Consider the following 27,853-nt stretch of genomic DNA (forward strand, 5'->3'; position numbering starts at 1 on the left):
CGATCAACTGGCCAGTGACCACCCACAGCGTCTCTTACACTTGTTATGCAGCCTGTTACAGTTACAGTCAATTTTGCAAATTAAGATGCATGCATACATACGTACTGTACAATATACTTCGTTCCCTGTACTTTCATCCGCACATCCAATATCGATTGCATTCGTTTTACTAATACTACCAAGTTGCTTCAACAAAGATTTTCTGCAGTATAAGTTGATTTGCTGGAGCCTGGATGTAATCTAACATTTGTACTTTTCGCTCCGATGCTGCCGATATATTGTACGATATTGTACGTAGTTCATAAGGCGTTCAGACCTACGCTGTCCAGTGGACCGGTTTCTGGAATAGGACCTTTGTCGTGGCTAATACAACGTTAACCGGAAACAATGTACAATGTTAACCGGAAACTACACACGACCAGTAACCCATGCAGAAAGGATATTAGTTCGGTAAGAGATGACCATTTTGAGACTGATTGCGAAGCTTAATACTGCAATGACAACTAATTCTAAGCTGCCGCTAGTGGAGTGGGTTAATGAGTGACCGTTAGTCCACCCGTACCACGAATCCACGATAACACGAGGTTTGATGGTTCGTCGGTGACCGTCAGTGATCTTACGAGTAAACGCATTACCCAAAAGTCAGTTATGCAATTGCGAACATCTTAACCGATACCGGCGCGATTGTCAAAGTGCACACACATTTTTTAATCAGCTGAAAAGTCAATGGGGAAGAGCAAGGGCAAGGGCAAGGGCAAGAGCAAGAATGATTTCAGAACATTCAGACAATCTAAGAAGTCTAGAAACGCTACGACGAATCGACGTTAGAACTGGTCATTTCGTACAAGTACGCATTGAGATGTTTCCGGTTGAACTAGCACCAATGAGATGTACATCTTCGCTACAGATCTCACTTGTACGGCTACAATACAGTGTTATTGTTGATTACTATTACTGAAGCGTTTGTTTTAGAGTTAGGGGGTGACCTTTCTGTGGGAAACGAAGGCTGAAATGTTTAAAACCATAAGTTTGTTCTCCGCAATCCGCACCAAAATGTGCTGGCGCTTTGTTTGCCCAATAGTGGACCAGCATGAGCAGCAATAATAAGCTATGGACAAGGCGACAATTTAGCTAAACCGAAACAAGCGAAACAGAGATGAGCTCCTTGTATACATAAAAATTTGTTTTTTAAGATTGACTAGAAATCACAAAACTGATCCATATGATCATACAAATTCTATTCCTTCGTATTTTAAACCATCTAACACCAGCTCTTCTTCCATTAATATGTTACCGTTAATGGTAAAAACAATAATGCGAGTAGTGAAAGTGTCACCCACTTCCATGATTCGCAGTGCAACAATAACATTGTCGTCAGTCCCTGGAACGAATCGTGCTGCCGAAAAACCGTATAAAGGATTGTGTTCACCAATATTCAGCTTCTGAAACTGCGTGTAATCGGCATTAATCGACAGCATCACATTAGAGCAGGTGTAAGGATGTCTTTCTTCGGTGAAATTCTCCGGACTGATTTGTCGAGGAAGAAAATGCCAGTGTTGCCGTATTTGCGACCACAGCACTGCTTCGTGCATTATATAACCCGGTGGTTTAATACCTAGCTCCTTTTCGATGGCTGCGTACTGGGTATTCCAATCTAGATGCTCCACAAATCCATCTTTGGAAACTTTTTTAACCTACAAATTAACTATTTTTAGAAAAAAGTGAAAATACAAACAAACGTGCTTGCAGCGTTGAAGGTTTACCCATCGCTGGTTGGCTTCGACCGATGGTCCACCAGGATTAGGAATTTTGATATCCGCGCTATGGCTACCCACGAATAAATGCTCGTCCTTCACGATTGACCACTCGCATTTGAAACCTGATCAAACGAACGCTATCATACACTCGGTAATCATTCACTCGTTTAAAGTGCCTTACATTACTTTACTATGTTCATATTGTATTCGTGTACTTGTTATATAACAGAGCGGCGTACAGATGTGTATTCGTGTACTTATACCGTATTTTGGATTTTATGAAACAGTTACCCTAATTTCATTTATGCGCATTTCAATATATTTGCTGCTATGACAGTGTGAACTGCTAAATACTTACTCTGTTAAATATCTTAAGAGAACATAAGTAGATGCTTCGAAAGAGAAATACTACCACAAATTCTAAACCTAAATTCAATTAGATTTAATTTTTGATTATATTTTTCTTAACTTATTTTATGGTTGTTCAGTAAAAACTTAGTGTTTTACCCTTTTGCTTTCTTCCATTTCCGTCGGCAAGGATGACCCATGGAACCACCTGGTTGTCGACAATTTCAAATATTATTCCCGTGCGATCTTCACAAGCAAATAACCTCCCATCGAACACCACAATATCAGAAAGTTCCATTCCACGATTTCCTGTTAACACTTTCCTATCATATATGTATGCATCAAAACTAACAATACCATTAATTCTTTTTGTCACATAATATTGTCGCGCATGTGATTCTACTGATCAGCTATTTTTCAGGTAACATAAACGCTTATTTATGCAGGAAGTGCGCATTAAAATATAACTAATAAAACTGTAAATTATGAATTATAGACGTACGTAGTTCCTGCTTTATATTGTTCTGACTTGTGTTTAAATAATCAAAACAGCTGGACATTTATGACTTACTGAATTACAAGTATATCGTATTCACTACGCACTATACTGCATATACAGTTCTATCGTTACTGGTTAATAGCAGTTTAAAAGAAGTGTAATATTGATTGTGATTAATTGTGTAAGAACTCAATCAGCATACTCGTACATAGGTTACGCACTGACTTTTGCAGACTAGCTACATACTAAGTTTTGGTTCATTTTACAAATTTTTAATTGCTTGCTGAACAGATCGGAACTTACCAAAAGCAAACTGTGACAGTATTATTTGTCCAGCGCCACTGAATGTGTCGGAAGCCACAGTGTGTTCTGCCTGGGTGTTGTTGGGCTTGCTGGCATCCCAAACAATATCAGCTTGTGTCCAGTCTGCTCTTATAATTAATTTTCCCATCTTCAGGTAACTTAGCCATGTGGATGCACCGGTTGTGTGTTTGGACAACATATCCTGATCGGAAATAATAGCCAGTTTATATTCCACCGATCCATCGTCTTTTATCACCGGTTCCGTCAACGGATACGTGATATTGTAAGGGCGATTGGTCAGCGGGGCGGACGCAGCTAGTCCTGATGGAAAAGAAATATTGGAATGCCGGTATGCATCATTTGTTCGGAAAGGATTCGTATTTACTGCATGGAACAGTTTAATTACTACAAACAGTACTCCAATAAAATTAACATTTTCCACGCGGACCATGTTTGCTGCGTCGTCAGAAAAATCTTGGGCTTATCCTGCTATTAAATACGCTTCGCCATAAATTCTATTGGCAATCTTGCGCCGTAAGCAACAAAACCACTTATTGACCAGACGATCGCGAGGATTGTGTAGTGACAACCGCCTTGTAATTCAACGGTTACTATTACAATTTATTACAATTGGTGTAATAGTGGTGCACAAAATATTCCACCTGCACATCACTTATATCCCACCGGCAAATCTCGATGATTTTCCGGGAACTTACGGTATCATTTTACACAGCGCGATTTTGTTGTAGGCTGTTATTGGGACATGCACACCTCGAGTTTCATTACGATGTCTCGTTAAGCAACCAATAAATTTCGGGAAGGGGAATAATTCGTTAACTCTAAAGCGACTTCCTGAAAGCCATTTCAAGAATAATACTGGTTTCCTCATGTCAGTTTTTTCCAGGTGTGAATGAACCATGTCGTAGTTCGCGTTTCGCACACGTGCGCCCTCTTGTGAGCGGAGCCGATTCCACAGCAGAGTGTGGCAGCGAACTATAGCATATACCACTTCTATCTAGAACAATATTAGGATGTACGCAACTGTAGCGGAAGCAGATTCAGCAGTTTTGAAGAACCACGTGTAGCTACAGTAAAAGAATGGGGTGTTTTCTGATGAAGTACGGTATCTCTATCAATTGCCTTATTTAGTGCCATTAGTGTTTAACGCTTAGTCAACACAATCCTGATCATAAGCACCAAACACGGTATTTACTGTAGATCTGTTTACTGTATATTCCACTTAAATTAATCTGAGAATCAAGTGCTGCATTTTTGATAATTATAATATGCATTTAGCCATTATGTATAACCTATGCAGTTACTACTACTCTAGCAAAACATACTTATTAATTGCAGTTCTAAGTTGACCTCAAAAACAGTTTTATTGCTAGCCAGGATGCTCAGCTCGTACGCGGTATCGCCTTGCTAAAGCTAAAAAATAAACAACTGAATGTAGTGGCCAATCTGACCCCTTTTTTTGATAAGAGGTGGGACTTGATGATTAAAACTCACAATAGACAAGAAAAATTTCTGGCTGATTAATGATGCATGATCGTATATTATAACTTTAAATCAACAAAGCAATCCAGCCAAAACCGTTCCAGGTTATTGTAATTCGTACTAGTCTGTAATTGTGTGGATGTGCATCACGTACTTGTCTAAGAAATGCTAACATGTAGGAAACGATCTTGACCAAATGAACCAAATAAAAACACGATAAGGTCATACGCTGTAGTTAAAGTCAAAGTGTCTATTGTACAATACTTCACAGGCAGCTGCGGAAGGCAGCGTTTTTTGTCATTTACTCATTTTCTCAGTGTACTGCAAACACGAGGAGTGTTTTTGGCTACCGGCGAAAATCATCAAATTCTAACCTGTACAGTCTACCCGGTAAAACTTGCTGCATCGATACTTCTTTTGTAATCAACCTGTTCATGAGCTACTTATGAATGCTACTTGTGCTGAATATGTGATAAAACCATTATTGTAACGACTTTCAAGCGTTTCTTCACTTTAAATAGGCATCCGCGCCAATTTACCGAACTTTATAAAAGAGGTATTATTTTGCACTTAACTAAACGGTAGCCGTTGATTTTGAGGTTGCTAATGGATTTCAACTTAAGCGATCAACCATTAACTGACAATGGTTACCATAGTACTGGTATCAGGGAGACCCGACGCCGTAACGTAAGACTAAGCCATGTGCTCTATGGCTACCATGATTACAACCCAATATTTGCTCCTGAAAATGTTCCTGCTGCAATGAAAGCCGACGAGGGATCGTCGTATGCAGGATGGATTCCTGACAGCTTTGTTGCAATTACCGGAGACACGGAGTCAGCCATCGCATCTGGAACTGGAAATATCGCCGTAAAAAGCCCTTCTCCCCTTTTGAGTCCCAGTGCACGGACAATCAATCTTACCAATTTGATACACGGCTACATTAATTACAGCTCTCCGACTGTGCAGCAGGTATTACCGTAATTAAGCCAATTAATCGCAATGCTACTTAAATGCAAATGCTTGAATAAAGACGTTGCTGCTACTGCTGCAGATCATCAGCATTCACCAGGAATCAGGATCATTGACTGTTTATATTCACACATTTAATCAAATACAGTAATACAATTATGCAAGTAAATGTACCGTACACCTACCGTACATACATGCAGGTATCTATATCTGTACACATACAGAACTATATCTGTAAATAATTATATGATGTAATTTGCACCGAGCGCGAAGCGCGAGGTGCTGCAATTAACTGATCGTCAAGACTACACGCTCCATAGCAGAGTATATACTTCCACAGCAGAGTTGGGAATGCGTAACAGATCTCAGTGGCTATTGCTCGCGCTCGGTGCAATAATGTGGTTATCAACCACCGCTAATGTATTTTTTAAATTGTTGAAATACTTAATACAATAATGCGTCCATATTAAACTGTTAAAGTACAACCACGACTTGCTACGGTACTGCAGCTGGTAGAAGTCGTGTTGCATGACTTTGTTACGCCTCTGAAGTTTGCGAAAAAGTCCTGTGGTAGCCGGCTGAGAAGGAACTTCGTCCTGGAACGAGTTTCATTCTCATCACTACGTATACAAACTACCCTAGAGCGGGGCTTTTTCGAAACTTCGATCGCTACGAGGACTGTATACTTTTATTAAATGAATTTTGTGCACTGGCTTTAACAGCATGTTCGTACCGGTTCACAGCTTGACGAAGACAACCCTCAAAATCATATGACTCAATCATGCAGTACAATAGCATTTCTTGCAGCTTTTGCACTTGAAAACTTATGGTTAAAACCATAGAAGTACAGCAGTCATAATGCTGCTGCTTGTACAACTGTACGCATGCGTAAACTGAAGAATAATTAAATTGTGTGGTTATCCATAAGCTTTGTGTACTGTTCTGTACATTGTACCATCCGGTTTTAAGTCCATGGATGCAATTAATCGTCACTACAACGTGGTTCTGAAAAGAGTGTTTCCATATTTTTATAGTTGCAATCGTTAACTGATTACTGAGTGCCCGTTCGAACAGGTTACTTCATTAACGAACGGCCAAGAACCCCGCATGGATACCAGTAGCATGCAAAATGACGGGAGTTCGTGCGCCACCAGCGAAGGTACGGTAAATCACTATGATCAGACTCAGAGATATGGTTAATAGGCGCAACATTCTTGGTACTTTTTGAAACCGCAAATAATAATTATACAAATATATTTCATATCATTATTACACTACCCTAGGCAGTCATTCAGAAACTTCCTTATCAGCCAACGTTGATCATACTCCAGATACCCAAGGCGGGGAAGCAAGCAGTGTGCAAATTCCTGCCAGCAGCAATAACAGACCAGCAACCCCGCAAAAAAACCAAGAAGAAGAATTGACTGTGATTCTTGCAACTTCCGCTATGGCGTAATCTGCACGATGCTGCATGCAGATGAAATTGCTATACAAAACCTGTAATTTTCTGACTTCAATTTCTCAAACCGCAGTACTTATCTGTATCTCACTGTCGTAAAGCCTCAAGTGCTCCTCAACTGTTTTCGGTAATTGCACGATACCAATTCAGCAATACGCTGCCCATTCATTTTGACTTGCGAGTTTCGTTTCTTGAATGCTTATAGAAGTACTGCATATGTACATTTTCATTTTACAACTTAAATTGTCAACCGCTTCGTACCCTACGTAGTGAAGGTTCTGTTGCACTTACATCCGCAGCGTGTGTGTGCCTGTATATATACATTCCAAAATTATTGAAATTACAACAATGAATACAGTTCAGTGAAACTTACCCAAATAAAATATTTCCAGTATTATTAGCAGCCTGAGACGATGGCGAAGGTAAGCCATTTTAAGGCAGCTAAATTCAAAGGCTGCCTTAGGAAGAAAGCGTAACCAACCTTAGCGGCTGAGAAATAATATTTTATGCGGTTAAGCGCAGAACATCGCTACTATTTTCAAATAATATTTTGCTGTTTCAGTAGCAGCTAAATTTTTACTCTTTTACAAAATAAGAGCGCACAGAGTCACTATTAAAATTGATAAGTTATGAAAGCAAGGTTACGCTGACGGTTTCCACTCGTGCGTCTCCACCAAGGTTGAGCGTTCTCTCATCCCTTATAAGGCGCCATTAAGGGTACTGTAACAGACAAGGTCCATGTGCGTGATAAAATCGACGGAATCCGTGCCATTGACTGCGGTAACCATGTCCAGTGCAAAGGTCAATCTAGAATTCTCCGGAATTTTCACTAGATGTACCGGTACTCATTAAAATTGTTTCGTAAATCGCGCAAATGCAACGTACTGTGCGAATATTACTGTCAAAATGCTTAAATGATTTAATCTATACGATACGAATCGTGAATCATCTGCAACAGATACAGAGTAGTTTCTTGTGATTAATTACGGGAAAGATTTCCCCAATACGGCAAGAAGTATGATCGAGCATTTGGCAGCCCGCCCGCCCTATTATAAGGTTTACACCGATGTTGCCTTGTATACTTGTTAATAAACTCTTGCGATGACCTTGCGTTATGCTGTTGAACCGCATTGTGATGGTCGTGCGCCAACTGTTGTGCCCCTTGTGAACGCTAAGCCGGCTTCCGGGATAAATCGCTGCCGGTCGTGCCAGCGTTTCCTTTGTTTATTGCTGGTACAGTGAATCAGCAGACCCACTAGAAGTTAGCAGCCAGATCGACTTTTGTTACAGTTGTACATTATACAGATACACCGTGATGACTGCTCGTACAATTAAGTACGGTTATGCTAAAACATAAGCATAAATGTTTATTGTACATTTTACATGTATCTTATAAAGCTCTGCACAGGATGTAATGTGTAGAACGTTGTTCATAGGTAATTAATTACATGGCGTGGCTGACTACTGACTAGAAAAGAACGGCAGCAAATAATCAAATTGAGAGAATTTGTAAAATAACTAACCCAGAGCCACAGTGACCAAAACTATTGGTACAAGTATTTTTATTATATCCAGTGAAAACCAATCCTGTAATAACAAAGAAAATATTATAATCATTTGGTTTTGCGTTTGCGTGATAATGCAGTGGATGCATTACGATTTGGCATTTTGCTGTGTATGCATTTGGTTCGCACACCGGTCACATTGTTGCACAGACTGCAAAAAAATCCACCAAAACATGAATAACAAAAATGACTGTTGCAGGTACGGCCGGAAGGAAACTTGTTTTTCCTGTTAGAAAAATGTAACTTTTCTCAAAAAATTATCCTTTAGGGTAGTAATGGCGCACATATTCTCCCAAGTACCTATGTTCTCGCCTACATATATCGAAAATTGCCGTGAATTAGTCGCAAGTTGGGGAGGCGCATTGTTTCTTCCTGCATCAGGCTTTATGCAAAGATGGTACGACATCGACACTCAGTCTTGTGTCTTGTCGTTGTGTCACTCCTGCTCATTACGGGTTTGGTCTATGGACAACGGGCGCGCTGTCCTTCCGCATGTCGTTGTCAGTCGTCCGGCGACGAACGGGAAGTCACTTGTGACCCACCCACCAGCGACGCCATCAATTTCCGGGATGTCGATCGTGATGTGACCGTTCTGCAGGTGACACCACAAAGCGCTGGACGCAACCCGCTCGGCACTCTTCCGGATGCCTTCGGTAATTTCGACCGTCTGCATAGACTTATTCTGCGGAGTGCCGGAATACAGCGCATCTCCATGGGTGTCGCGCAACGGTTGGGAAATGTCAACACGCTGGATCTGGTGGGGAATGACATAACCGCCCTACGCGATTTATCCTTCGATGGGTTGAATAATGTGCAAGTGTTGCAATTGGCGAACAATGGAATAACCGATATTGCGGATGATGATCTACGGAGCCTAAGGAATTTGGTGTCCGTATCTTTCTCTAATAATAGAATCCGCAGAATTTCTGCCGGCGCTTTTGCCAATCAACCCTATTTATCCCATCTTGAACTGAACGGAAACAGTCTGCAAGATCTCCCATCTGCACTGTTTGACAGTGTTATTAGGCTCGAGCATCTGGATCTGCGAAATAACCAGTTCACCGAAATACCTCGCGGTAATATAATATTAATAATTCTGTGTTCATAAGTGGTGCAGCGGAAGCTTTTAGATGCAATATGAGTAGTGTAGTATTTTAGAAATCACATCAGTTCGACTGAACCTAAAACGTGTTCGCGTTTTATAAGCTTCTAAGCTACTCTTGGCCCCAAATTTCTACAACATACTTTAATACACAATACTTTAATACATACATCAGAGTTTTATGCAGCATTGTTACGTTTTCATCAACATAATATATTGGAACACCTTTTTAATTTACAAAACATATAGATATCTTAAGATTTTAAGGTGGTCCTTTATCTCCTTTTAAATAAAAAAACTACTTAATAAACTAAACTACTTAATACGATACAAAATAAGCTTGCCAACAAAAGTCTGAACGGACGCAAAAATTAAGCAGGAATCAAAACAGGCGTAAGTTACAGGTTCACTATTGTTCTGACAGGTATCCAACGACTTCTTTCCTTACGCGTTCTCCTTTTTGACAACAACCAGTTGACTACCGTTCCCGGGCAGTTAGTCCAAATCTGGGAGGATTCCCAAGATATGGAGGACGTTTCTTTCCATAACAACCCACTAAGTTGTCAAGGATTGGAAGATCTCATTTCATTTTCCCAAAGCCGCGATGGTTTTAAGAAGGTCTGTGATATCGAAGCGACTCGCTACCTGAATCCCGGCGGTCAGGCGGTCTGTCCCACCTGTGATGGCAATAAGCGGATCGATCAGCTGACCAAACAGAGCATGCAGCTCATCCAGGGCAACCGACCGCGACCGCCTCCCAAGCAGGATCCGGGATATGTAGTCTACCATGTGGAGGATCCTGTCCGCGCACCGAAAGACTTCGATCCGCGACGGGATACAAAGCGCCCGCCAATTTCCAACGTTGAGAGCCAGACGGCCGCTAAACTGAAGCAGTACATGCCGGGTGCCGGAGTACGCTGCGATTCACAAAGATGTTACTATATGAGCGCGAAGTAAGTTCGCGGGCTGGGAAGCAGTGATATGAAACGTTATTTCATAATATGCACCTGCATCATGCATGCATATATATGCTGCTTTATTACGGTAAACAGGTGCATATTATTAAATGAGTATTATTTGCACCATAGTGTGTGGTCACAGTAAAGCTAAATAAATTATGTTTTCATTTGAGTTTTATTTTGTGACCGATAATTTACGCTTTTAATAGGATAAAATAACATTATTGTCTCAGCTAGTTTTGCATAAACCGATATTCTACTGTTTAGAGGCGTTAAAGAGTGGCGAACTGCCGAATATTTTTGCCAGATGGTTGGATTGGATCTACTGGAAATCAACGATGCAGATGAGCAAAAGCTTGTCATGAAATTTTGTAAGTAATACGTGTAAAGGCATAAATAACAAATACTTGTGCATTATGCCGTTCGCGATACTTGTGCATTATACTATGAAAATTATCTACTAAATTAAATTTTGTAGTGATCGATGCCGTTAAGGAAGATTCAAGACGATCTTCCCCAAGCAGAGGATGGTGGATGGGTATGCGGTACGACACCAACAAAAAGGCTTTTGTCTTCGCAACTACAGGAAATCCGATCCGTTATACACATTGGGGTGAGGATATTAGTATCAATAAGTCATTTAGGAAAGAAACTGCAGTGACAGAACAGTATTCAGATCGATATATTGTACTGAATACATACAATTTGTTGCAAATCGTTCCTCTCCATTAAAAGTTGAAAAGAATATTTTTCCGCAATCGCCGGAAAAGCGGAAGCCAACGACTAATTATGGACTATACCCGCATAATAATAAAAAACGCTGCAAAAAAACCACGGGGGGAAATAAAAATCAACAACAGCTATAATAGTAATTTTTATGCAGGAGAAGGTCAGCCTAACGACATGAGTGGTGGTGAAGACTGCACCGAATTGTGGGACACCTCGGACTGGAATGACGTTCGCTGTGTTTTGCCAAAAGAAAACATGTTTATCTGTGAATCGTCGGCTGCGGTCGGAAAGGGGCTTGTTGCCCAGGGTACTAACATTCAGAAGGATAACGGTAACCAATCTGGAGGTCGCCCGAACAAAGTTTCCGGTTCCGCGTCTTCGGAAGGCAGCTCATATACGACATTCTCCATAGTTAGAGATAACTAGCTAGTACCCAGTATAAGTGCGCTATTAATTCGTGGTATTTATGTATTTCTGAATTTCAAATGATATTTGTCACCAGATCGAGAGCTGCGCAGTTCTTTTGGACAGCTGTCTGAAAGCACATCGAAGTTAACAATTAAATCACACCAAATATCATCCATATTATATCGGTTTCATGTACTTATAATACTGCTTAATCATATAGCAAACACGATAAACTCCGGCCTTTGTAGTTTAACTAACACAAAGCTACTAAAATAAGTGGAAGGTCATATGAAAACATATTAGCCATATTAGGCAAATTGAGGTGTAAGGAGTGTGGAACATCGAAAGATCGTGGAGTCCTGTAAACCGAATATGTTTGAGCAAATACAATTTAAGGCTAACAAAATTACATACGATATGTAACGTAAATTACGTATACAACATAATTAGACTTACTCGGGAGAAAGTGCAAAGAAACTGCAGTACTGCTGACTGTAGTGAGATCAGTTACGCGGGGAACATACCCTCGGTTGAAGCGTATAAGCTAAAAAATACAAATTAACGTATAAGCTAAAAACAACTTAAAGGAACATATTTAAAAGTATATTAAGATTCAATTCTAAACGATGGTATTTTTAATATTGTGTGGATTGCGGTACGTACAAGCGTTTGGTCAACCGGCTCGGCACATAAAAAGTAATTCCGAACAAAAACGTTAATGTTGATTATATCCGTTTGCGTACATTCTCCAGCTGATGGGCATTTATCCAGATTGGAGGCCAAAAATTTTCTGAAAAGCATTCAATATGTGCATAACATACAAACTGCCAAGAAAATTTGTTAGATCAATTAGGTACAGACTGTATGTGTGCAAATTTTGGCAGCTACTTGTATCTGTACAACCAACAGTCAACAATTAAATCTTATAATTTATCGAAAAACTATAGGTTATACTCGTAGATCAGCCATTCTAGATCTACCCTATGTAATCCATTGCATCTGATTGAAACCTATAGTTAGTTCTTTTGTGAATCTTACTGGCATATTTCTTCGTTTCCAAAAATAGATCTAGCAGAAGAGAGATTTCTCATTTGGCCACTTCCTATTGCAAAATCTAGACATGGGATCATCCTGGCGCTGTCCGGAAACGAATTTTCGTTGTAACAATGCTTTGCGGCTTGAATTACATCTGCAATAATTTCGGTCATATGTCATGAATATTACCATTAAATTACACTTCAGTGCATGCCATCATTCATAAAGACATTTGGCAATAACCGTCAGTAACCTGATGGTGACTGCATCAGTTCCCTTATATGTAATACATAGTCGTGCATTCGTAGTTATCTTATTAGTGACTATGAGTCTATGTCTAATAATGTAATTATTCCTATGTAAGTACACATGCATATGAGAAATCAAAACTGCACTTCTATGCTAAAGTGTACGTATAAAATTATTATAATATTGCAAGTATTTGTCAAATTATGTTTGCCGCATGCAGTAAAAGAAATATTTTTTTTAATACTAGAAGAAGTATACATTCTTACGCGAACAACAACAATAAAAGCAGTTCATCTTGGCGTCTTAACACTAGCATGCAATGACCCCACACTACAATGTCAATATTGCCAAATGGGGACTACCGATCCTTGTATTAAATAATAATAAAAATAAAATCATAACAGTAATCAAACTAACTTCGAAAGTTTAAGCATAATTTCCTTATTCCCATGCGGTACAAAAAATTGCAAACCCACCTTTTAGCATTTTGCTTTTCGAATAAGTGCGCGTGTCCCCGTACATTCTTATTAACTGGTCAACTCCTGCGATAGACGAAAAACCGAAGAAATGCATTTCAGAAGTTTGTATTTTTGCTCATAAGATTTGGAATCTTACCGACATAAAAGGGGTCCAGGCTGCTTAATTCTTGGCTTTTTTTGCAACCCTGTGGCTGTTATGTTAAAGTAATAATTATATGACTTACTTATGGATTTGATTGCATGATTATGTTAAATTTAACCTTTTGAATTCCCGTAACGCCACAGATCGCCCGATCCCCTCGTTTGACCATTGTGTTCCACTGGACCAGTGCACCCGCATTCCACGTGGTGACGTTGGTGGCATTAAGAGAGATTTCGCTGTCCAGAGCTGCCTGCGAAGTGTCCAGTGCAGTTGGACACTTGGCAATATACTTGCTATACTTTGTGGGAATGTCAAACACCTTCGACTTGCTGTCTTTGATGATATACGCAGCCTGGCTCTTGTTCAAGAAACCCGTAAAAAAACTAAAAGGTGTCAAAGAGCGAAATGTGAGTGCAATACGTTATCACACCAGCAATGCCATCTAGTTGCAGGAATTATTAGTTTACTGTATATAATATTGTAAATTAAACTTTGTTTCAAGTCTTCGGCTTACGTCGGCGACGGAAGCGAGCAACGTACCTAAGTTTATCTTGCTCGGATGAACCACTTATATCATCGCTGGATAAAAAGGTCAAGAGCATATGCGGCAGTTCGCTGAACGGTAGTTCTTTGTTCCATCGCTCCAGATAACAGGCATCCGTTGCTACCGCTCCGTCATTTAGATTTGTCAAGTTCAAATCCTGAGTTCGCAGTGCGACCCTCACTAAAGTCGGAAGCTTGATTAAAACGGATTTCGGCAGCAGTCGCATCCGGTCTGGCCGTGGTCGTCGTATCACCGCCATCGAAAGAAAACCGATAACGATATGGAATGTACGTATTAAAGTAGTCCGCCATGGAAACATTATAGCTAGGCGCTAACTGATTTACAGTGTCTTTTCCCAACCGTTGCAATAGAATTCGTCCCAACATGTAGCCGCGCACAGGGCTAACTGGACCTTGTAACAACGAGTAGCCACCGGCAAAATTCTTCTTCCACGCATGACCCTCGTTGCCTTTCGACAAGAACGGCGAGATATTGTCGGGGAGATATTTCGGCTGAACCGCGATGCGGTCCACTGAATCAGGAATATTCAGAATCGGACGGTCAATGGTACTCTCAACGGCCGCCAAACCGACGACCCCGTAAGATGTGCCAAGCATTCGGGCGACGGCTGACTGGAAGGAGTAGCGCTGCTGATTAATGACCTGTTCATTGCGGGCGGAATTCACAATAGCAGGGTCGATGGATACTTCCGGCAAGGCAGGACGGTTACTGTCTGTTCGGTTACGAGTTCGACCTGGACGGCTGGCGGAGGCTGCGTCCGCATTGGAGCGATCGGTTCCCATCCGGGATGCGCTTTGTAATCGGGCGGCGATTTGCACGGCATTTGGACTTAGTTTCGCATAGGAGTCCTGGATTCCATGCAGCAGTATTATGATCCAGAGAACGCGATTACCTGCAGTACTTGAATCTGAAAACTGTGTTTAAGGAAGTTTCTAACTGCAACTAGAAAAGCAGTATTCTCGATATAAGGTCTTGTACCGGAAGTGAGCGTACATACCGATCATGTGACACGGCCCCCAACGTCGCATGATAATCCTGTCAAGAGCCGAACTTCGCGCGATGACGGGTTCACTGGGTGCGCAGTTTCACATTATTAACGAACGGGAATCATAAAATCCGTGTTTCATTACCGAACAAGCTTAACTTCGGCAACTTTTTACTAATTAATGAAAGAACTTTCAGTCCACCCCTGCCACTCTCCGTCGCTTCGAACAGTGGTAAATTATACAGATGCCGTAAGCAGCATTACTGATTTACGATTTATTTCGGTCGATTATAATTCTTGTGCGTATTATGTTAGTTAACACTCACTAATAATGGTATCTGGTAAGTGTACAGGTACTTCATTTGCTAAAGTTATCTACGGGTAATACTGACGAAAAACGCCTGGAGGTGGGTAAAGTATTTTGCCTTCTGGGGTTTATCACACTCAAATCACGCGAAACTGCACAAATGCACGCGTTTTACAAATCTTAACTTCAACTAAGGTCAGACATATTCGTCTCTGCGCTTGATATTGCTGCAGATTACTCTGTATATTATATGGGTTCTTCAATGTATAACAGATTAGGTATGAGCAATGCATGTGATGTCGGTATGGTGATATAGAATCTCGACAAATATATATTCAACATGTTATTATTTAATTCAGATTTGTCGTTAAATGTAGCGTTACAAAGAGCTGTGTTTATCTGTTGTTGCGTTACAAAGCGTTGTCGTTATATATAGCGTTTATCTGACTTCTTCGCTCGGAAATCGGAATGGTTAAAACAGTGCAATACTGGGTTGAACGTTAAATTTTTTCATCAAATCAATTATAAACCACATATAGAAGGACCAAGAGCTTATTGCTCCTATATACTGCAAGCACCACTGTCAGACTGATTCAGTGAGAGAAAACAACAGTTGCTATCTTTACCTGCAAAACAGTTAACAGCATGTAATAAAATAAAAATAAACAATCCAGAATTTTTCACAGTTGTGCTTCCTTCAAAAATATTTGCTCTAATTATAATGTTATCACGTTCTTATATCTGAAGATAAGCATAAGAGCACCCGAGACCCAAGCAAAAAACGATATGGATGTATTCGAGGCGGCATTTCCCCCGGAACCTAAAATAAACAAATGCTTGATATCTTTCCAATCCTTTTACAATTTGGGCCACCCGTTACCTTGAGACTGTGCTCCTGATCGCACTGAATTTGGCACTGATGATATTGTTGGACTCGGAACTCCGTCGTTTGCAGTCTGCCCACTTTGTCGCGCTTCCAATGCGCCACCTACACAGAAACAAGACAAGGTTTCTGCTAGTAATATTTCTCATATGTGCAAGTAACGCATGCTTACCAGCTGAGGATCCACCGGATCCTTGCATAAGTAATAGTTTCTGGCGAAGACATTCAGGTTGGTAAGGTCACTGACGGTGCACGGAAAGGTTGAGCCTTGTGGTATACACTTTGTAATGTCCGGGTTTAAGAATTTTCTACAAAATGAAATTGGTTAGTATCTACCATTTTACATCATAATCAATTACACATTTTGTAAACCAAACACTGCAGTGCGCAACCAAAAATTACAATGAGAAAAATACTAACCGACACACTTCCTCATTTCCAAATATGGAAGCGGGATTTTCTAAAGACGTGACTTGTGCCACATCCACAGAGTAATCCAAACATGGAATGATCTCTTTGGTGGCGTAATGTCTTTGGGATAGCATTTCTTAGCGGACGATACGATTTCTAGAAAAAAAAGAAATGCACGTGTTACGAACAAGATGTGTAATAACTCATTGTCTCTTCTTATTTGACCAACAAAATTATAAGTCATTCGCGTGTTAGAATAGTTACTCTATATTCCGTAGCGGTACGTTATGTAAATAATACAGAATTGTAGAAGTACTGTACCTGATAACAGAGTGGCGTCGCTGCTGGCATTTGTATAAAGGCTGGTCAGTCTTTTTATGGCTGAAAAAATCGCAACTATTATAATTCAGCTTGGCGAAGTAAACGTTCCATCTGTTAACCTGTAAAAAAGGGTTCTTCCGGGCCTGACGGTTGGTTCAGACATTCAGGAATCTGCAAATATTTGTTACGGTTTACCAAGACAAACCCTCAAAACCAAAAGCATGCTTTGCTGACCGCGAGTAGATGTGCTTACGCTAGCGTAACTGAACATTTTGCAGACAGCCGTATTGCCATTACGGGCCATTTCACGCCACTGCTCAAGAAGTGCACCAGCATAAAATGGCCGTTCCGTAGCGGTGCTATTAGCACTTGTGTTGGTAGAACTGTTCCCTGCCGACACCGCTGCAGTGGCATATAATTTCGGTATATTGAAATTACAGGCTCGCAGATTGTTCGCAGGATCGATTTGGAAAACATTGGTCGTCGCTGGTAATGTGCCGTATGGTTCAGCAGTGCTATTTAAAAACTGGTAGAAAAACCTGTAAACAACAACAACACTTGTCATCAATCACAACCTTGAAGAAGAGAACAAAGAATACATTCAACGGCAAATATTTATCCAGATAAATTACAACGTCTGAAACAACACACGCGAAGGAAATTTCTGCGTTTTGATAGCGTACTTGGCCTTGTCCGCAATCGCTTCTCCAGAGATATTATCACTCGCTAGGAACGTCAACGCCATATTCGGCATTTCCGTAAACGGAAGCTCCATATTCCATCGCGCCAGTGTGCAAACATCCGTTGGTTTGCTGGCTTTTGGTGCTGCGGTCGTTCCACCGGCCACTACCGGCGCCACAGTTGTCGTTGTAACGCTGGTTTCCGTTTGATAACGGTAGCGGTAAGGAACGTACGAGTCGTAATACCATGGCGGTGGCGGTCCATAATACCCACATCCGCATGAATAACAGCAACCGTTGTGCGAGTACAGGCTATGTGCCACCATACTGCCCAGCAGATAGCCACCAACCATGCCACCCGCACCGGCCAGCAGTAAACTTCCAGTTCCGAAACCACCACGGGAAAAGGCCCCACCGCCATAATTGTTGATGACGGTGGTGTGCGTATTGTACACCGGTTGGATATTATTGCGCTGCGAGGGAACGGGCGCGTTGGCCGCCGGTCGGTTGACAGCGCTCCGGGAGGCGGAATTTCCGGCGGCATTATAATTAGGTCGCGAAGACCCGCTGGGGGCGGAGCTTCCCCATCGGCTCGATCCTGCACCTGCTCCGCTAGCACCCGCCCCGGTGCCGCTGGACATACGCGAGCCACTGGCGCCCGCCCCAGCCGGCGACGACGAGCCAAATTTACTTCCTCCTCCCGTCCCGCCGACAGATCCCGACGGGGAAGACGACCCGAAGCGACTTCCGCCACCCGTGCTCCCACTGCCAAAACTGGACGATGAGCCGGAAGGACTGGATGAGCCGAATCGACTACTGCTGCTTCCGCTGCTACCGAACCCGCCGCCGCTGCTGCTGCTTCTGCCGCCGAATCCACCTCCGCTACTAACGCGACCCCCACCACCACCCGATGACCTTCCTGATAATACCGGCTCAATTAACTGGACAAGGAGGATCACGGATAAGAGGGTGGAAACTGAAATATGCACAAAAAGCAACAAAACAGTTTAGTTTGTGATGGCGGCAGTCAGTGTATGAGTGTCGTTGTCGTTGGAAGATTAAGTTGTTTTTAAAACACATTCGCCGTATATGACGTCATTACTTACATACATGATACATGTACTTCATAACAAGAAGTGTTCAAAATGCACACATCATTATTTTAGTTTTTTAAGAATATTTATACTTAATATGCAGGTGCAGTAGAGTTTAAAGCAGCGTCCATAATAATATATTATATAGTTTACTATTTCCTCTAACAAGACATTTCAGTAATCAGTGATTAATACTGCGTAAACATAATATAAATATTATGAAGAAAGACAATATAAACAAATATCTGAAGCATAATAACCATTTTACTTATATAAAAATAACTGCGTACCTCTTTATGTTCAAAATTAACAAGTCTTTTGAAACTCACCGAATGAAGACCAGAATTGTCTCATCATGGATGATGTTGTTTGAATTTGGATTCAGATGTGTCTTCCAGTACAAACAAGATTTGGTTAAAATTACAGTACGTAACGTAACTGATCAGGGTCAAAACCACGTACAATTTCAGAATCTTAAGATCCCCTCATCTTACGAAGGAATGTTGATAAAAAATCATAAATTAATTACGCTAAACCCCTCAATAATGATTACTCATCGACAAGTCCAACAGATACAGGATTACCGCTACAGTACGCCGTACAGGCAAAAATACCACAGGTAATATGAAATATCGATCAATATTTGTAAAGTATCGGCGATGCAAACACGTTGTTCACATGATGTCAGTGATGGTGAGTATTGGGTTCCGTTCCGCTTTGTTCAACATGCCATCCAGTGAATCAGCTGCAAGTAAACTTCAATGAAAATGCGAAATTTGATTCCGTTAGCATATCCCTGTGTAAGCGCCGATGGAAAACTGGTTCGCAATGAGCTGTATGTGATAACTATTTCGCGGTAGCAACATCGCGCGCGCAAGTCCTCAGGCCTACGGTTTGTTTACTTTGATTTGCCATAAAAAACTCGCCAAGCACCTTCATGCATTACCTCTGTGTGGAACAGTTAACGTGATGGCATTTGCGTTCGGTGGAGAGTGACGTCAATCCGTACGCAAACCTGTAGAGTGAGCAGTACGAAGTAGGCGGGCCGTAGCGTACTTTCTCAGTAATCTGGGAGAGTCTACCAAATCCTTGGCTTGACGTAAAAGCAGTAATCACCGACATGTTACTTGTCAGTATAAATTATGTAAGAAGAAGAACCTTGTTCATCCAGAGCATCTAGGAAAACCTGTTTAATACTGTGTTAATCCATCATCTATGGCATACAAATAGATAAGTTAGTCTTACGTTAGTAATAAGGGTAAAATAAGTTAGTAATTAGTAATAAAGGTAAAAATAAGATAAGTTAGAGGGTAAAAAAGTAAGGAAAACTAGAAAGTGTCATGGAAGACCGCAGCAACATGCCAAGCAGAGACTGGTGGTGTAAGCTTATAAGTATTAGTGCTTTCAGTTTTGAAAGTAATAATTAGCCTGGCTTAGCCTACATATGATGGACGATCTGTACCTGGAAGTAGAGATGGTGCAAACAGCAAGCCTAATTAGATAATTTCTACAGTCTATGTTTTGCATACATTACGAGTATTTCAAGTACTGTACTAATATCGTCGAAAGATTTGAACATAGTATGTATAAATATATATGTTTATTAGCGATTCAAGCAGCCGTTGCACCTTGTTGAAATCTGTGTCCACGCATGTGACTCGGCACCCTGTTATTTTCTGCAAAAACACTGCTTCTCCAGCCATACCGCATCCGACTAGAAGTAAATGAGATCGTTCACACAAGCCAAACGTTTTCGCTAACTGGACCAAATTTAATTCGCATATTGTATAATCAACAGCTGCATTGGCACGGTCATAATTATAAGATTGGTCCAAATCTAGTGGACAATGGCAAAGCACATTCCAGTAAGGTATGCGTGAACCGGAAAGAATCGAGATGACGTTTATGTCGTCAAAACTGAAAATTTCTACTGGGCCGGATATCCAGCTCCTCACTGTCCGAATAGAGAAGAAAATTGCGCGCCAGCGGACGACAGCTAGAGTAACGCCGAATATCCAGGACAGCCATATAGGTTGGCCACTGCAGAACAAGCCACCAAATACACCTCCTAAGAGGAAGATGGTCACGGGAAAGTTAAAAGGTATTGGAAGTAACATTGTAAAATCGGTATGTTAGGAAATCACATTTTGCTGGATGTTATGAGATCTTGTCTAATGTAAGTACAGTACGCAGTGTCATCAGTACCGAGTTTTGCAGAGCACAAAACTATCGTGCGTTAATTGGAGCTGAACAATGAACAGCAGTCACAATGTTTTAACGTTTACTGCTTGTATTATGTATGCATGGCTGACCACATTAACACAAACACCGTGATTATAACTACACCCATGCGACGTATATTAAGCGCCATCTGTTGTGACGTGTAAGATGCCTTCTGCAATAGTATCAGTTACTTTGTAATGCTGATTGCAGTTTGCAGGCTTGACAATTTTTCTTAGCTTTGAAAAATTGTTTTTCTAGCTAGCTGTTTGAATCTGTTAGTTCTAATTGTACACGGCTTTGCAAACCTGTGTTTTTAACTGCCAAACAGTAATTCAAAGATTCAGAGTTCTTGTTGAGTTTTTACCTATGGTTACAATCGAGTGAACGTTAATTAGTGGTAACATGAACAATGGATATAATTTGTGCAATGACTACACCTGTTTTTTTGCTGAAAGTGAGTTTTGATAAAAAACATATAACAAGCACAGGAATTTTCTTTATAACAGAACGCCATTCACACTGGTTCCAGCTTATCTCGAACGTACCGTACCTTTAGGCGAAGGCGGAAAGGTCACTGCCGCAAACAGTGTAGGATAAACTGAAGTTCTAGGGTTGTCTCATAATTCACGGCGTGGTTAAGATTACAAGTACATAGTTTCTGGATTCGGATCGCAATATACAAAAATTGCTTTAAGGGTCCGCAGGTGGTTTCGTTTTATATATTTCGTTTCAGTTGTAATTTAAGTGAAAGTTACAAATGCGATGGATGCTACTAAAATAGTAATTATCAGTATTACGGTCCGAGTACAATGCACTTTCGAAATTTATCCGTTTGTATATATGCGTCAAGGAGCAATTGTACGGTACATCCTGTATTTCCGCTTCCGATGGCGCACTTGGAGGGTTTGGAGGGTTTCAAGCAGCCGTTCAGTGTTGCATTTTAGGCAAAACAAAAGTTGTCTTCGGCCATTTTCTTCGAAATACCTGCCAACTTTCTACGCGGTATGTGGTGGAAACTGGTGTTACCGTATTAGTGAACTACAGAGTACTGTACACTAGTGCCCAAAATAATAGTTCAACAAAAGAACAGAAAATTTCTGTTCAGCTACGATATCTTTTGTACCAGTCCTATATTCATCCTTTGTCCTATATTCATCTGTAATTACAGCAAAAATTCAAAATCTGGTGACAGTTCCGTATAATTACTATATGCGGTACAGAAATCGTGCGGTTGAAGACCGATAATTGGCACAGGACCTGAAAGTGCGCTATCGGAAGCGGAAACACAGGATGTACCGTACAATTGCACCTTGACGCACACAAACGGATAAAATGCCCACCAACATGCATGATGCATCGCTCCACATAAGCCTCACACCGGTCGATTAGAGGACGAAACCAAGGGCGGTAGGACAACAAGCGCAACAGGTGTTCGACAACAAGTCTGCTGCCGTTACGCAATGTATTTAGAAATTAAGTTAATCATCCACTTTACTGTCCTGTAATATGACAAGTTCAACATCCACTTGATCGTTACATACTCAAAATCCTAATGATTGTAACGTAACACACAGTGGAACGTTTCTTCGTCCTTAGACCCAAACAAACCGAAAATGCCATCCATCAGCCGAGGTGAAGCCAATGATGTTGTTTGTCCATAAAGTGTTTACATACAGCTGATACAGTAACCTCTTCAAAATCGTCTCCATATTACAGCAGGGCTTTTTGGTACTGACTTGTGCGTTCAACTATAAGATCGTAACGCCGCATCCACACTGGCAAGATTCATTTGGCCATATTACTTACTCTAGCTTACCAGAAAATGATCGGAACACCATACTGACCGCATATAGTGGATAACATTTGAAGAAGTCCTTCATAAATCTAAAAAATGCTCACAAAAATCTTTTTGATTGTATTAATTTTAGTGGAAATTTTTACGACGACGGTTGCCATAAACGGTAAGGTTGTACCAGCGTATATGTATTATAAGCTCGTAATATAAGCTCGCTGGTTGTACCAATATAAACTCCTGAAACTGACGGATTTTACATGTTATGTTATATCATTGCAGATCCCCATTTTGATCTTCCACACCGGGGATGTTACTTTACCAACTGGTCACAATACAGAAAGGGCAAAGCCAAGTTTACCGCTGCTGATATTGATCCGGATTTATGCACGTATATTGTTATTGCATTTGCCAAGATTGAGAACAACACGCTCGTACCGTTAGAATGGAACGACGAAGGTGAATACATAACTCGATTATGAGGATATTGTCGGCCACCTTTAAAACATGAATCTACCGTCCCTCATGCACAGTGGCGACTATATTCAAGATACGTACAACATCTCATGATTTTAATTGCAGAAACTTTTCGGCGTTTAAATCAGTACAAGTTGACTCATCCAAACCTGAAGATTTTATTAAGTGTGGGAGGATGGACACTCAGCAATCAGCTGGTGGCAGTCTCCGAGACATTTGAAACTCGTCACGCTTTTATTACTTCTACGGTGGTCAGTTTAAGAAACTGGGAACTGGACGGACTGGATGTTGATTGGGAATATCCAGACGCAGCGACAAAAGAAGAATATTCTTCACTATTGCTGGTACAGTTTGTAGAGAATATTTGTAGGATAATCGGTGCTTGATTATTGATCAACTTATTATAAGGCAAAATGTTTCCTTTTTTGTTTAATATGTGAAACAGCTCTTTATAGGAACTGAGGGAGGCATTTGAAAAGGAAGCCAAAAGATCAAAGAAAACCCGATTGATATTAGCAGCTGCAGTGCATTTCACATCGGACGGAGGATATGATGGACGGATAATGAATCAGTAACTTCGCACAAATTTACCAATCATTAAACTGACAAAACAGTTTTGTTGCACTGTATACGGTATAATAAATACATGCATACCGATAATTTAATGGTAATAAAAAGGCTACATTGTACAAATAATTTAACACCTTTTGTATTTTTAAAAGTACGTAACATACTTGTATAACTTCCTTAAGCGGTTTGTACTTTCTGTTGCAGGGCATTGGATTTTCTTAACGTAATGGCTTATGATTTGCATGGGGGTAAGTGCAAAATTAATAGTTATATGATAATTATTATATGATAATTACCCTGTACAATGTTGTTCCTCTGAGTGGAATACGATAGACTCAGAAATTTTTTTGGCACAGAAAATTATTCTGGTCATCTTATAAACTTTGTATTTATCGTTAATATGATTGCGACGTTAACCTGACTACATAATGTACTGGCTTAAGATACTACTCTAGTACCGTGATGATGATTAAGTACTGTGATGATTAAAACACATCGATTAGTTCCACATGAATATTACTCGTAGTGATTTTGCTTTTAAATAACTTATAAGGTACCAAAGCACTGTACAGTAAGTAGTATTTCCTTTCTCAAAATCGAGGTCTTGCCAGTAAAACAATTTTAATTGGTTACCGGTATACGAGGCTTGTTTACATAACTGCAGCTTGGATTCCGGACAAAATCGGCCATCACGCGCCGTTGTTCAAAGGTCCATTTGCCGAAGAATCCCCCCAATCCGTTGTACGTTGATAACCATAAAGTTACGCCAGTTGATGGTGTCCAGTATAAATGACCCATATACCTTTATTTTTGGTTTTCTTGAATACAGTTCGTGAACTAATAATTATCTTCAGCTTAATAATAACAGGCAGCCACGATGAAGTCGTGGGAGCTTCTGGGCATTCCGAAGCATAAACTGATACTAGGTCTGCCGATGTATGGCCGCGGCTGGCTCATGGCCAGTCCGCTGGCATACAGCCTGGGATCGCCTGCCAAGGGTGCCATATCCACCAGCAAGTTCACCAGTGAAGCTGGTGCATGGCCCTATTATGAGATCTGTGACAAATTCAAAACGGACAATGCAAGTTATGTATTTGATAAACAAATTCAAGCCGCCTATGCCTTTACCAAAGACTACTGGATAGGATTCGATGACCGACTGACCGTAGCTGCCAAGGTGTCGTATAATGCAGTTTACCACTTGCGGCGTTCGTTTATTTCATCGTTTTGTAAAAAGGTTGTAAAGCATTGATTAAAATGTTTTAGACGAAATGGGCAAAAACAAACGGCTACGGTGGTGTTTATATTTGGGATTTGGCGCAAGATGATTTCCACAATATTTGTGGCTTAGGAATCAATCCCTTACTGCACGTTATACGTGACATTCTCACTAATACGAGAACTTCTAACGATTTCCCAATCATGGCGTCGCCTGGGACCACAAAATTCCGGCCGACCACTTTAAGGATGACCACCCAAACAACTACCAGGTCAACGCCAACCACGATCATACCGGAAACAACAACACCAGCTACAGTCATGCCCCGGCGCGTTGCACACGAACACCTGGTGACTAAGCCCCGGGTGACCTTTTCCATGGTGCTCGGTAACAGTCAACCCGTGATACCCAGAATAGCTTTGGAGAAACAAAGCAAGTATCAACGACATTCATTTATTATTTTGTGGGTTACGTTCGAACGAGGTTATACTATTGTGCAGATTACTACCCATTTGCTTCATAAAATAAACTTTATTGTTGTTACTGCTATAGTTTGTGACAAGAATTTCTGCATATGGAGTGGACCGGGTTCATTTGCAGTTGGCCGATGCGAATCACGATACTGCGACTGCGATGCAGGAAGTAATCCATACAGTCGGGAATGTAATGGTGGCTTGGTTTATGATGCGGCAAACAAATACTGCAACTGGCAGGAACTTGTGGAGGGATGCACTCGATTTAACGGCGAATCGCCGGAAGCGATATACGAAAACAAATTTCTTACCACTTGATCGGTCTACTTGTTTCCATTTTATTGTTTTTTAAATGTTGTATTCTTTCTGTTGGCGCTGGGACAGCTTGTATGTATTTTAGACAAAAGATCTTACAATGTAACGGTAAGCGCAAAGTGGCAAACTGCTCTGGGTCTCCTGAATCTATGCCAGCACAACTACAACCCGCTGCAAAGCGACATATTTTTGTAGCAGTTGGTAACCCAAACACAAAAAATTTAAAAGTTAATTACTGCACCAGGCTGCAGTGGTGTGTTATTGTTGGTACCGGTGTTGGTGCCGGTATTAGTGCCGGTGTTGCCACCAGGCTGCAAAGGTGTGTTGTTGTTGGTGCCAGTGTTGGTACCAGGCTGCAGGGGTGTATTGTTGTTGGTGCCGGTGTTGGTACCGGTATTGATGGGCTGAAGCGGGGAGTTGGGATCATTTGGCTGAAGTGGTGTGCCCCCACCGCCTGGCTGAATTGCACCGCCACCGCCTGGCTGAATCGCACCGCCGCCACCAGTGCCGGTGCCGTATGCTGAAAAAATAGTAAACCTGAATTCCAGGGTCTAATATTCAAACCAAACAAACCAATCTGTGTTTGTACAAACCAAATTAAACTGATTCTAGCTGACGCATTTATTAAAAAATGCTGTTGCCTATTATACAATGCGAAGTGCAGTAGGTATAGCTGAGACGTACGGTCTTGGCAAGTGAGGCCGGTTAGCGATGAGCATTGGTATTTGGATGCAATGGCCATGCAGTCGGTAAAACTCAGTCGGTTCAAATTCCCGACGGCCTGGTTTCCTGTCGTGGTGAAGACAGATTGTCCGGCTTGGGCATTAGTTGTGGGCTGCACCATGGTAATGGAGTTGTAGTCGAAATTGGTGTTGACGCTGACACCGTTGACTGGGTTAAAGCCGGTAGTCTGCACCGCTCCAGCAGTGTAGGCGGTGTACATACCAAAAGATTGGAGCGTTGTGTCGACTCTTGAGGGGTCGACAGTGATTGCGTTACCACGGTCCGGTCGGTTATATTCTGTTCGCAGCCCGATGGCATTTACCAGTCTGGCCATTATTTGACGCACACTTCCACAATTGCCGGGCGCATTTCCTCCCACGATATACCTGACATTGTCAAACAGGAAATGTTTAATTAAGCCAATAGTTACAGTAATATCTTTATGGTGTGACAAAAAACTATTTCCTTACATCTTCTGCCCGTTTCCGTTCTGTCCAGATTGACGACCAGGGACTGTTCCGCATACTGTTTGGGGTACTCTGTAAAACATGTAGCCTTAAAAATTAGCGCTTATTAAATAAAGTAGTGCGAACTACAGAGTAACAGTATGCGAGTGTAACCGATTTCTTGAAAAGTAGAAAACGATGAATAAATGAATGACATGCGCGATTTTCAGTGAATTGTCAATCTTCACTGACACACAGGTTCTGTTTTGAAAATGTATATTACCCTTGATTATTAACGTTGGAAATATATATGAAGTCGCGTCCAACATTAGGAGGTGGAACCGGACCGGCATAATATTCGTAAAAGATGATACAACCATTAAGATCACTGTTCAACTGCCTTATGGCTGCCCGGATGTTGGCGAGCGTAGTAGCATCTGAAACAGCATTTAACTTCAGGAAACGAAAAGGCTAAACTTTAGTTTCTGGCAAAAGGATACTGAGCGTTAAGCTGGATAATTTTCAACAGAGTGATTTAACTTTTAAACTTCGTTCTCCTTGTACATACCATATCTGCCCGCTTCAATAAAATATGGGACATAGGTCGTTAAATCATTGGCGTAGTTCTTGGACCACTGCGGATAGCGCGTATCAGCGTTGAAAACGGCTGCATGGGACAACGACACCGCACACAGGAAAGCGACTGCAGAAGCAGCTTTGAAAGACATTTTCCTCACGCGTAAAGAGGCCTCCGGTCGAAAACTAAACTTCGATGGGCACTTCGATTCTGGGTTGCATAAGCCGGAATCGAAGCAGAGGAATATATAATCTGCCACATCGTACACTCGTCATCACCTTTTATA

At 41.2% G+C, this 27,853-nt stretch overlaps 7 protein-coding genes across 10 annotated transcripts; 3 read left to right on the forward strand and 4 right to left on the reverse strand.

Moving 5' to 3' along the window:
• Positions 1-1,162: 1,162 nt before the first annotated feature.
• LOC129580701 (soluble calcium-activated nucleotidase 1-like) lies at positions 1,163-7,532 on the reverse strand. 2 transcript variants are annotated; one of them, XM_055471354.1, is made up of 5 exons: positions 7,212-7,532; positions 2,908-3,228; positions 2,265-2,414; positions 1,764-1,879; positions 1,163-1,694 (listed from the first exon to the last, which is right to left on the reverse strand). In XM_055471354.1, the coding sequence occupies exons 1-5, from the start codon at positions 7,267-7,269 to the stop codon at positions 1,227-1,229; spliced, it is 1,113 nt and encodes a 370-aa protein (XP_055327329.1). In that variant the 5' UTR covers positions 7,270-7,532; the 3' UTR covers positions 1,163-1,226. The 2 variants fall into 2 exon arrangements, with proteins under 2 accessions (XP_055327329.1, XP_055327327.1); XM_055471352.1 differs by lacking the exon at positions 7,212-7,532 and having other exon boundaries at positions 2,908-3,433.
• LOC129580703 (uncharacterized) lies at positions 4,860-7,182 on the forward strand. 2 transcript variants are annotated; one of them, XM_055471357.1, is made up of 3 exons: positions 4,860-5,379; positions 6,454-6,538; positions 6,711-7,182. In XM_055471357.1, the coding sequence occupies exons 1-3, from the start codon at positions 5,014-5,016 to the stop codon at positions 6,833-6,835; spliced, it is 576 nt and encodes a 191-aa protein (XP_055327332.1). In that variant the 5' UTR covers positions 4,860-5,013; the 3' UTR covers positions 6,836-7,182. The 2 variants fall into 2 exon arrangements, with proteins under 2 accessions (XP_055327332.1, XP_055327331.1); XM_055471356.1 differs by having other exon boundaries at positions 4,872-5,379; positions 6,663-7,169.
• A 1,131-nt stretch (positions 7,533-8,663) lies between the features above and the next one.
• LOC129580700 (uncharacterized) lies at positions 8,664-11,782 on the forward strand. The gene is made up of 5 exons (XM_055471351.1): positions 8,664-9,479; positions 9,930-10,458; positions 10,732-10,835; positions 10,943-11,077; positions 11,348-11,782. The coding sequence occupies exons 1-5, from the start codon at positions 8,798-8,800 to the stop codon at positions 11,617-11,619; spliced, it is 1,722 nt and encodes a 573-aa protein (XP_055327326.1). The 5' UTR covers positions 8,664-8,797; the 3' UTR covers positions 11,620-11,782.
• Positions 11,697-15,390, reverse strand: LOC129580702 (uncharacterized). The gene is made up of 9 exons (XM_055471355.1): positions 15,069-15,390; positions 14,047-14,963; positions 13,625-13,889; positions 13,501-13,555; positions 13,362-13,427; positions 12,640-12,790; positions 12,265-12,391; positions 12,058-12,145; positions 11,697-11,960 (listed from the first exon to the last, which is right to left on the reverse strand). The coding sequence occupies exons 2-9, from the start codon at positions 14,367-14,369 to the stop codon at positions 11,869-11,871; spliced, it is 1,167 nt and encodes a 388-aa protein (XP_055327330.1). The 5' UTR covers positions 14,370-14,963; positions 15,069-15,390; the 3' UTR covers positions 11,697-11,868.
• Positions 15,391-15,856: 466 nt separating this feature from the next.
• Positions 15,857-19,639, reverse strand: LOC129600565 (nuclear pore complex protein DDB_G0274915-like). Its single transcript, XM_055499127.1, is given in 9 exon segments — positions 15,857-16,183; positions 16,244-16,554; positions 16,667-16,763; positions 16,766-16,813; positions 16,979-17,038; positions 17,098-17,149; positions 17,232-17,517; positions 17,662-18,634; positions 19,082-19,639. Coding segments are annotated over 8 exon segments (1,707 nt in total). The 5' UTR covers positions 19,110-19,639; the 3' UTR covers positions 15,857-16,183; positions 16,244-16,391.
• A 620-nt stretch (positions 19,640-20,259) lies between these two features.
• On the forward strand, positions 20,260-26,076 carry LOC129580610 (chitotriosidase-1-like). Of its 2 annotated transcripts, none has more exons than XM_055471208.1 (9): positions 20,260-20,853; positions 23,050-23,226; positions 23,350-23,588; positions 23,700-23,815; positions 24,019-24,062; positions 24,479-24,555; positions 24,683-24,991; positions 25,081-25,465; positions 25,586-26,076. In XM_055471208.1, exons 1-9 carry the CDS (start codon positions 20,625-20,627, stop codon positions 25,822-25,824), a joined length of 1,815 nt encoding a protein of 604 aa, XP_055327183.1. In that variant the 5' UTR covers positions 20,260-20,624; the 3' UTR covers positions 25,825-26,076. The 2 variants fall into 2 exon arrangements, with proteins under 2 accessions (XP_055327183.1, XP_055327185.1); XM_055471210.1 differs by lacking the exon at positions 20,260-20,853 and adding an exon at positions 22,702-22,936 and having other exon boundaries at positions 25,586-26,070.
• Positions 25,834-27,835, reverse strand: LOC129580612 (uncharacterized). Its single transcript, XM_055471214.1, has 5 exons — positions 27,559-27,835; positions 27,274-27,427; positions 27,015-27,083; positions 26,506-26,930; positions 25,834-26,341 (listed from the first exon to the last, which is right to left on the reverse strand). The coding sequence occupies exons 1-5, from the start codon at positions 27,716-27,718 to the stop codon at positions 26,043-26,045; spliced, it is 1,107 nt and encodes a 368-aa protein (XP_055327189.1). The 5' UTR covers positions 27,719-27,835; the 3' UTR covers positions 25,834-26,042.
• Between the last annotated feature and the right edge of the window lie 18 nt (positions 27,836-27,853).

The sequence above is a fragment of the Paramacrobiotus metropolitanus genome, unplaced genomic scaffold, assembly GCF_019649055.1.
Source record: "Paramacrobiotus metropolitanus isolate TYO unplaced genomic scaffold, Prichtersi_v1.0 Parri_scaffold0000004, whole genome shotgun sequence".
NCBI lineage: Eukaryota > Metazoa > Tardigrada > Eutardigrada > Parachela > Macrobiotidae > Paramacrobiotus > Paramacrobiotus metropolitanus.

What these genes read in the sequence shown, in the direction of transcription:
- LOC129580701 (XM_055471352.1), bottom strand. Translation starts at nt 3,358, where the DNA reads ATGGTCCGCGTGGAAAATGTTAATTTTATTGGAGTACTGTTTGTAGTA. An exon ending in AAATGGAAGAAAGCAAAAGG is followed by an intron (nt 1,880 to 2,264) that starts GTAAAACACTAA and finishes TCGTTTGATCAG; the next exon opens with GTTTCAAATGCGAGTGGTCA. An exon ending in TCGAAGCCAACCAGCGATGG is followed by an intron (nt 1,695 to 1,763) that starts GTAAACCTTCAA and finishes GTTAATTTGTAG; the next exon opens with GTTAAAAAAGTTTCCAAAGA.
- LOC129580703 (XM_055471356.1), top strand. Translation starts at nt 5,014, where the DNA reads ATGGATTTCAACTTAAGCGATCAACCATTAACTGACAATGGTTACCAT. An exon ending in GCTCTCCGACTGTGCAGCAG is followed by an intron (nt 5,380 to 6,453) that starts GTATTACCGTAA and finishes CCGTTCGAACAG; the next exon opens with GTTACTTCATTAACGAACGG. An exon ending in TTCGTGCGCCACCAGCGAAG is followed by an intron (nt 6,539 to 6,662) that starts GTACGGTAAATC and finishes ACACTACCCTAG; the next exon opens with GCAGTCATTCAGAAACTTCC.
- LOC129580700 (XM_055471351.1), top strand. Translation starts at nt 8,798, where the DNA reads ATGGTACGACATCGACACTCAGTCTTGTGTCTTGTCGTTGTGTCACTC. An exon ending in GTTCACCGAAATACCTCGCG is followed by an intron (nt 9,480 to 9,929) that starts GTAATATAATAT and finishes TTGTTCTGACAG; the next exon opens with GTATCCAACGACTTCTTTCC. An exon ending in GATCCGTTATACACATTGGG is followed by an intron (nt 11,078 to 11,347) that starts GTGAGGATATTA and finishes ATTTTTATGCAG; the next exon opens with GAGAAGGTCAGCCTAACGAC.
- LOC129580702 (XM_055471355.1), bottom strand. Translation starts at nt 14,369, where the DNA reads ATGTTTCCATGGCGGACTACTTTAATACGTACATTCCATATCGTTATC. An exon ending in GCGTTACGGGAATTCAAAAG is followed by an intron (nt 13,556 to 13,624) that starts GTTAAATTTAAC and finishes TTAACATAACAG; the next exon opens with CCACAGGGTTGCAAAAAAAG. An exon ending in AGCCGGTTGACCAAACGCTT is followed by an intron (nt 12,146 to 12,264) that starts GTACGTACCGCA and finishes TGTATTTTTTAG; the next exon opens with CTTATACGCTTCAACCGAGG.
- LOC129580610 (XM_055471208.1), top strand. Translation starts at nt 20,625, where the DNA reads ATGCGTGAACCGGAAAGAATCGAGATGACGTTTATGTCGTCAAAACTG. An exon ending in AATATTCTTCACTATTGCTG is followed by an intron (nt 23,589 to 23,699) that starts GTACAGTTTGTA and finishes AGCTCTTTATAG; the next exon opens with GAACTGAGGGAGGCATTTGA. An exon ending in GGCTTATGATTTGCATGGGG is followed by an intron (nt 24,063 to 24,478) that starts GTAAGTGCAAAA and finishes ACATAACTGCAG; the next exon opens with CTTGGATTCCGGACAAAATC.
- LOC129580612 (XM_055471214.1), bottom strand. Translation starts at nt 27,718, where the DNA reads ATGTCTTTCAAAGCTGCTTCTGCAGTCGCTTTCCTGTGTGCGGTGTCG. An exon ending in TATTGAAGCGGGCAGATATG is followed by an intron (nt 27,428 to 27,558) that starts GTATGTACAAGG and finishes ATGCTGTTTCAG; the next exon opens with ATGCTACTACGCTCGCCAAC. An exon ending in CGGCCTCACTTGCCAAGACC is followed by an intron (nt 26,342 to 26,505) that starts GTACGTCTCAGC and finishes CTATTTTTTCAG; the next exon opens with CATACGGCACCGGCACTGGT.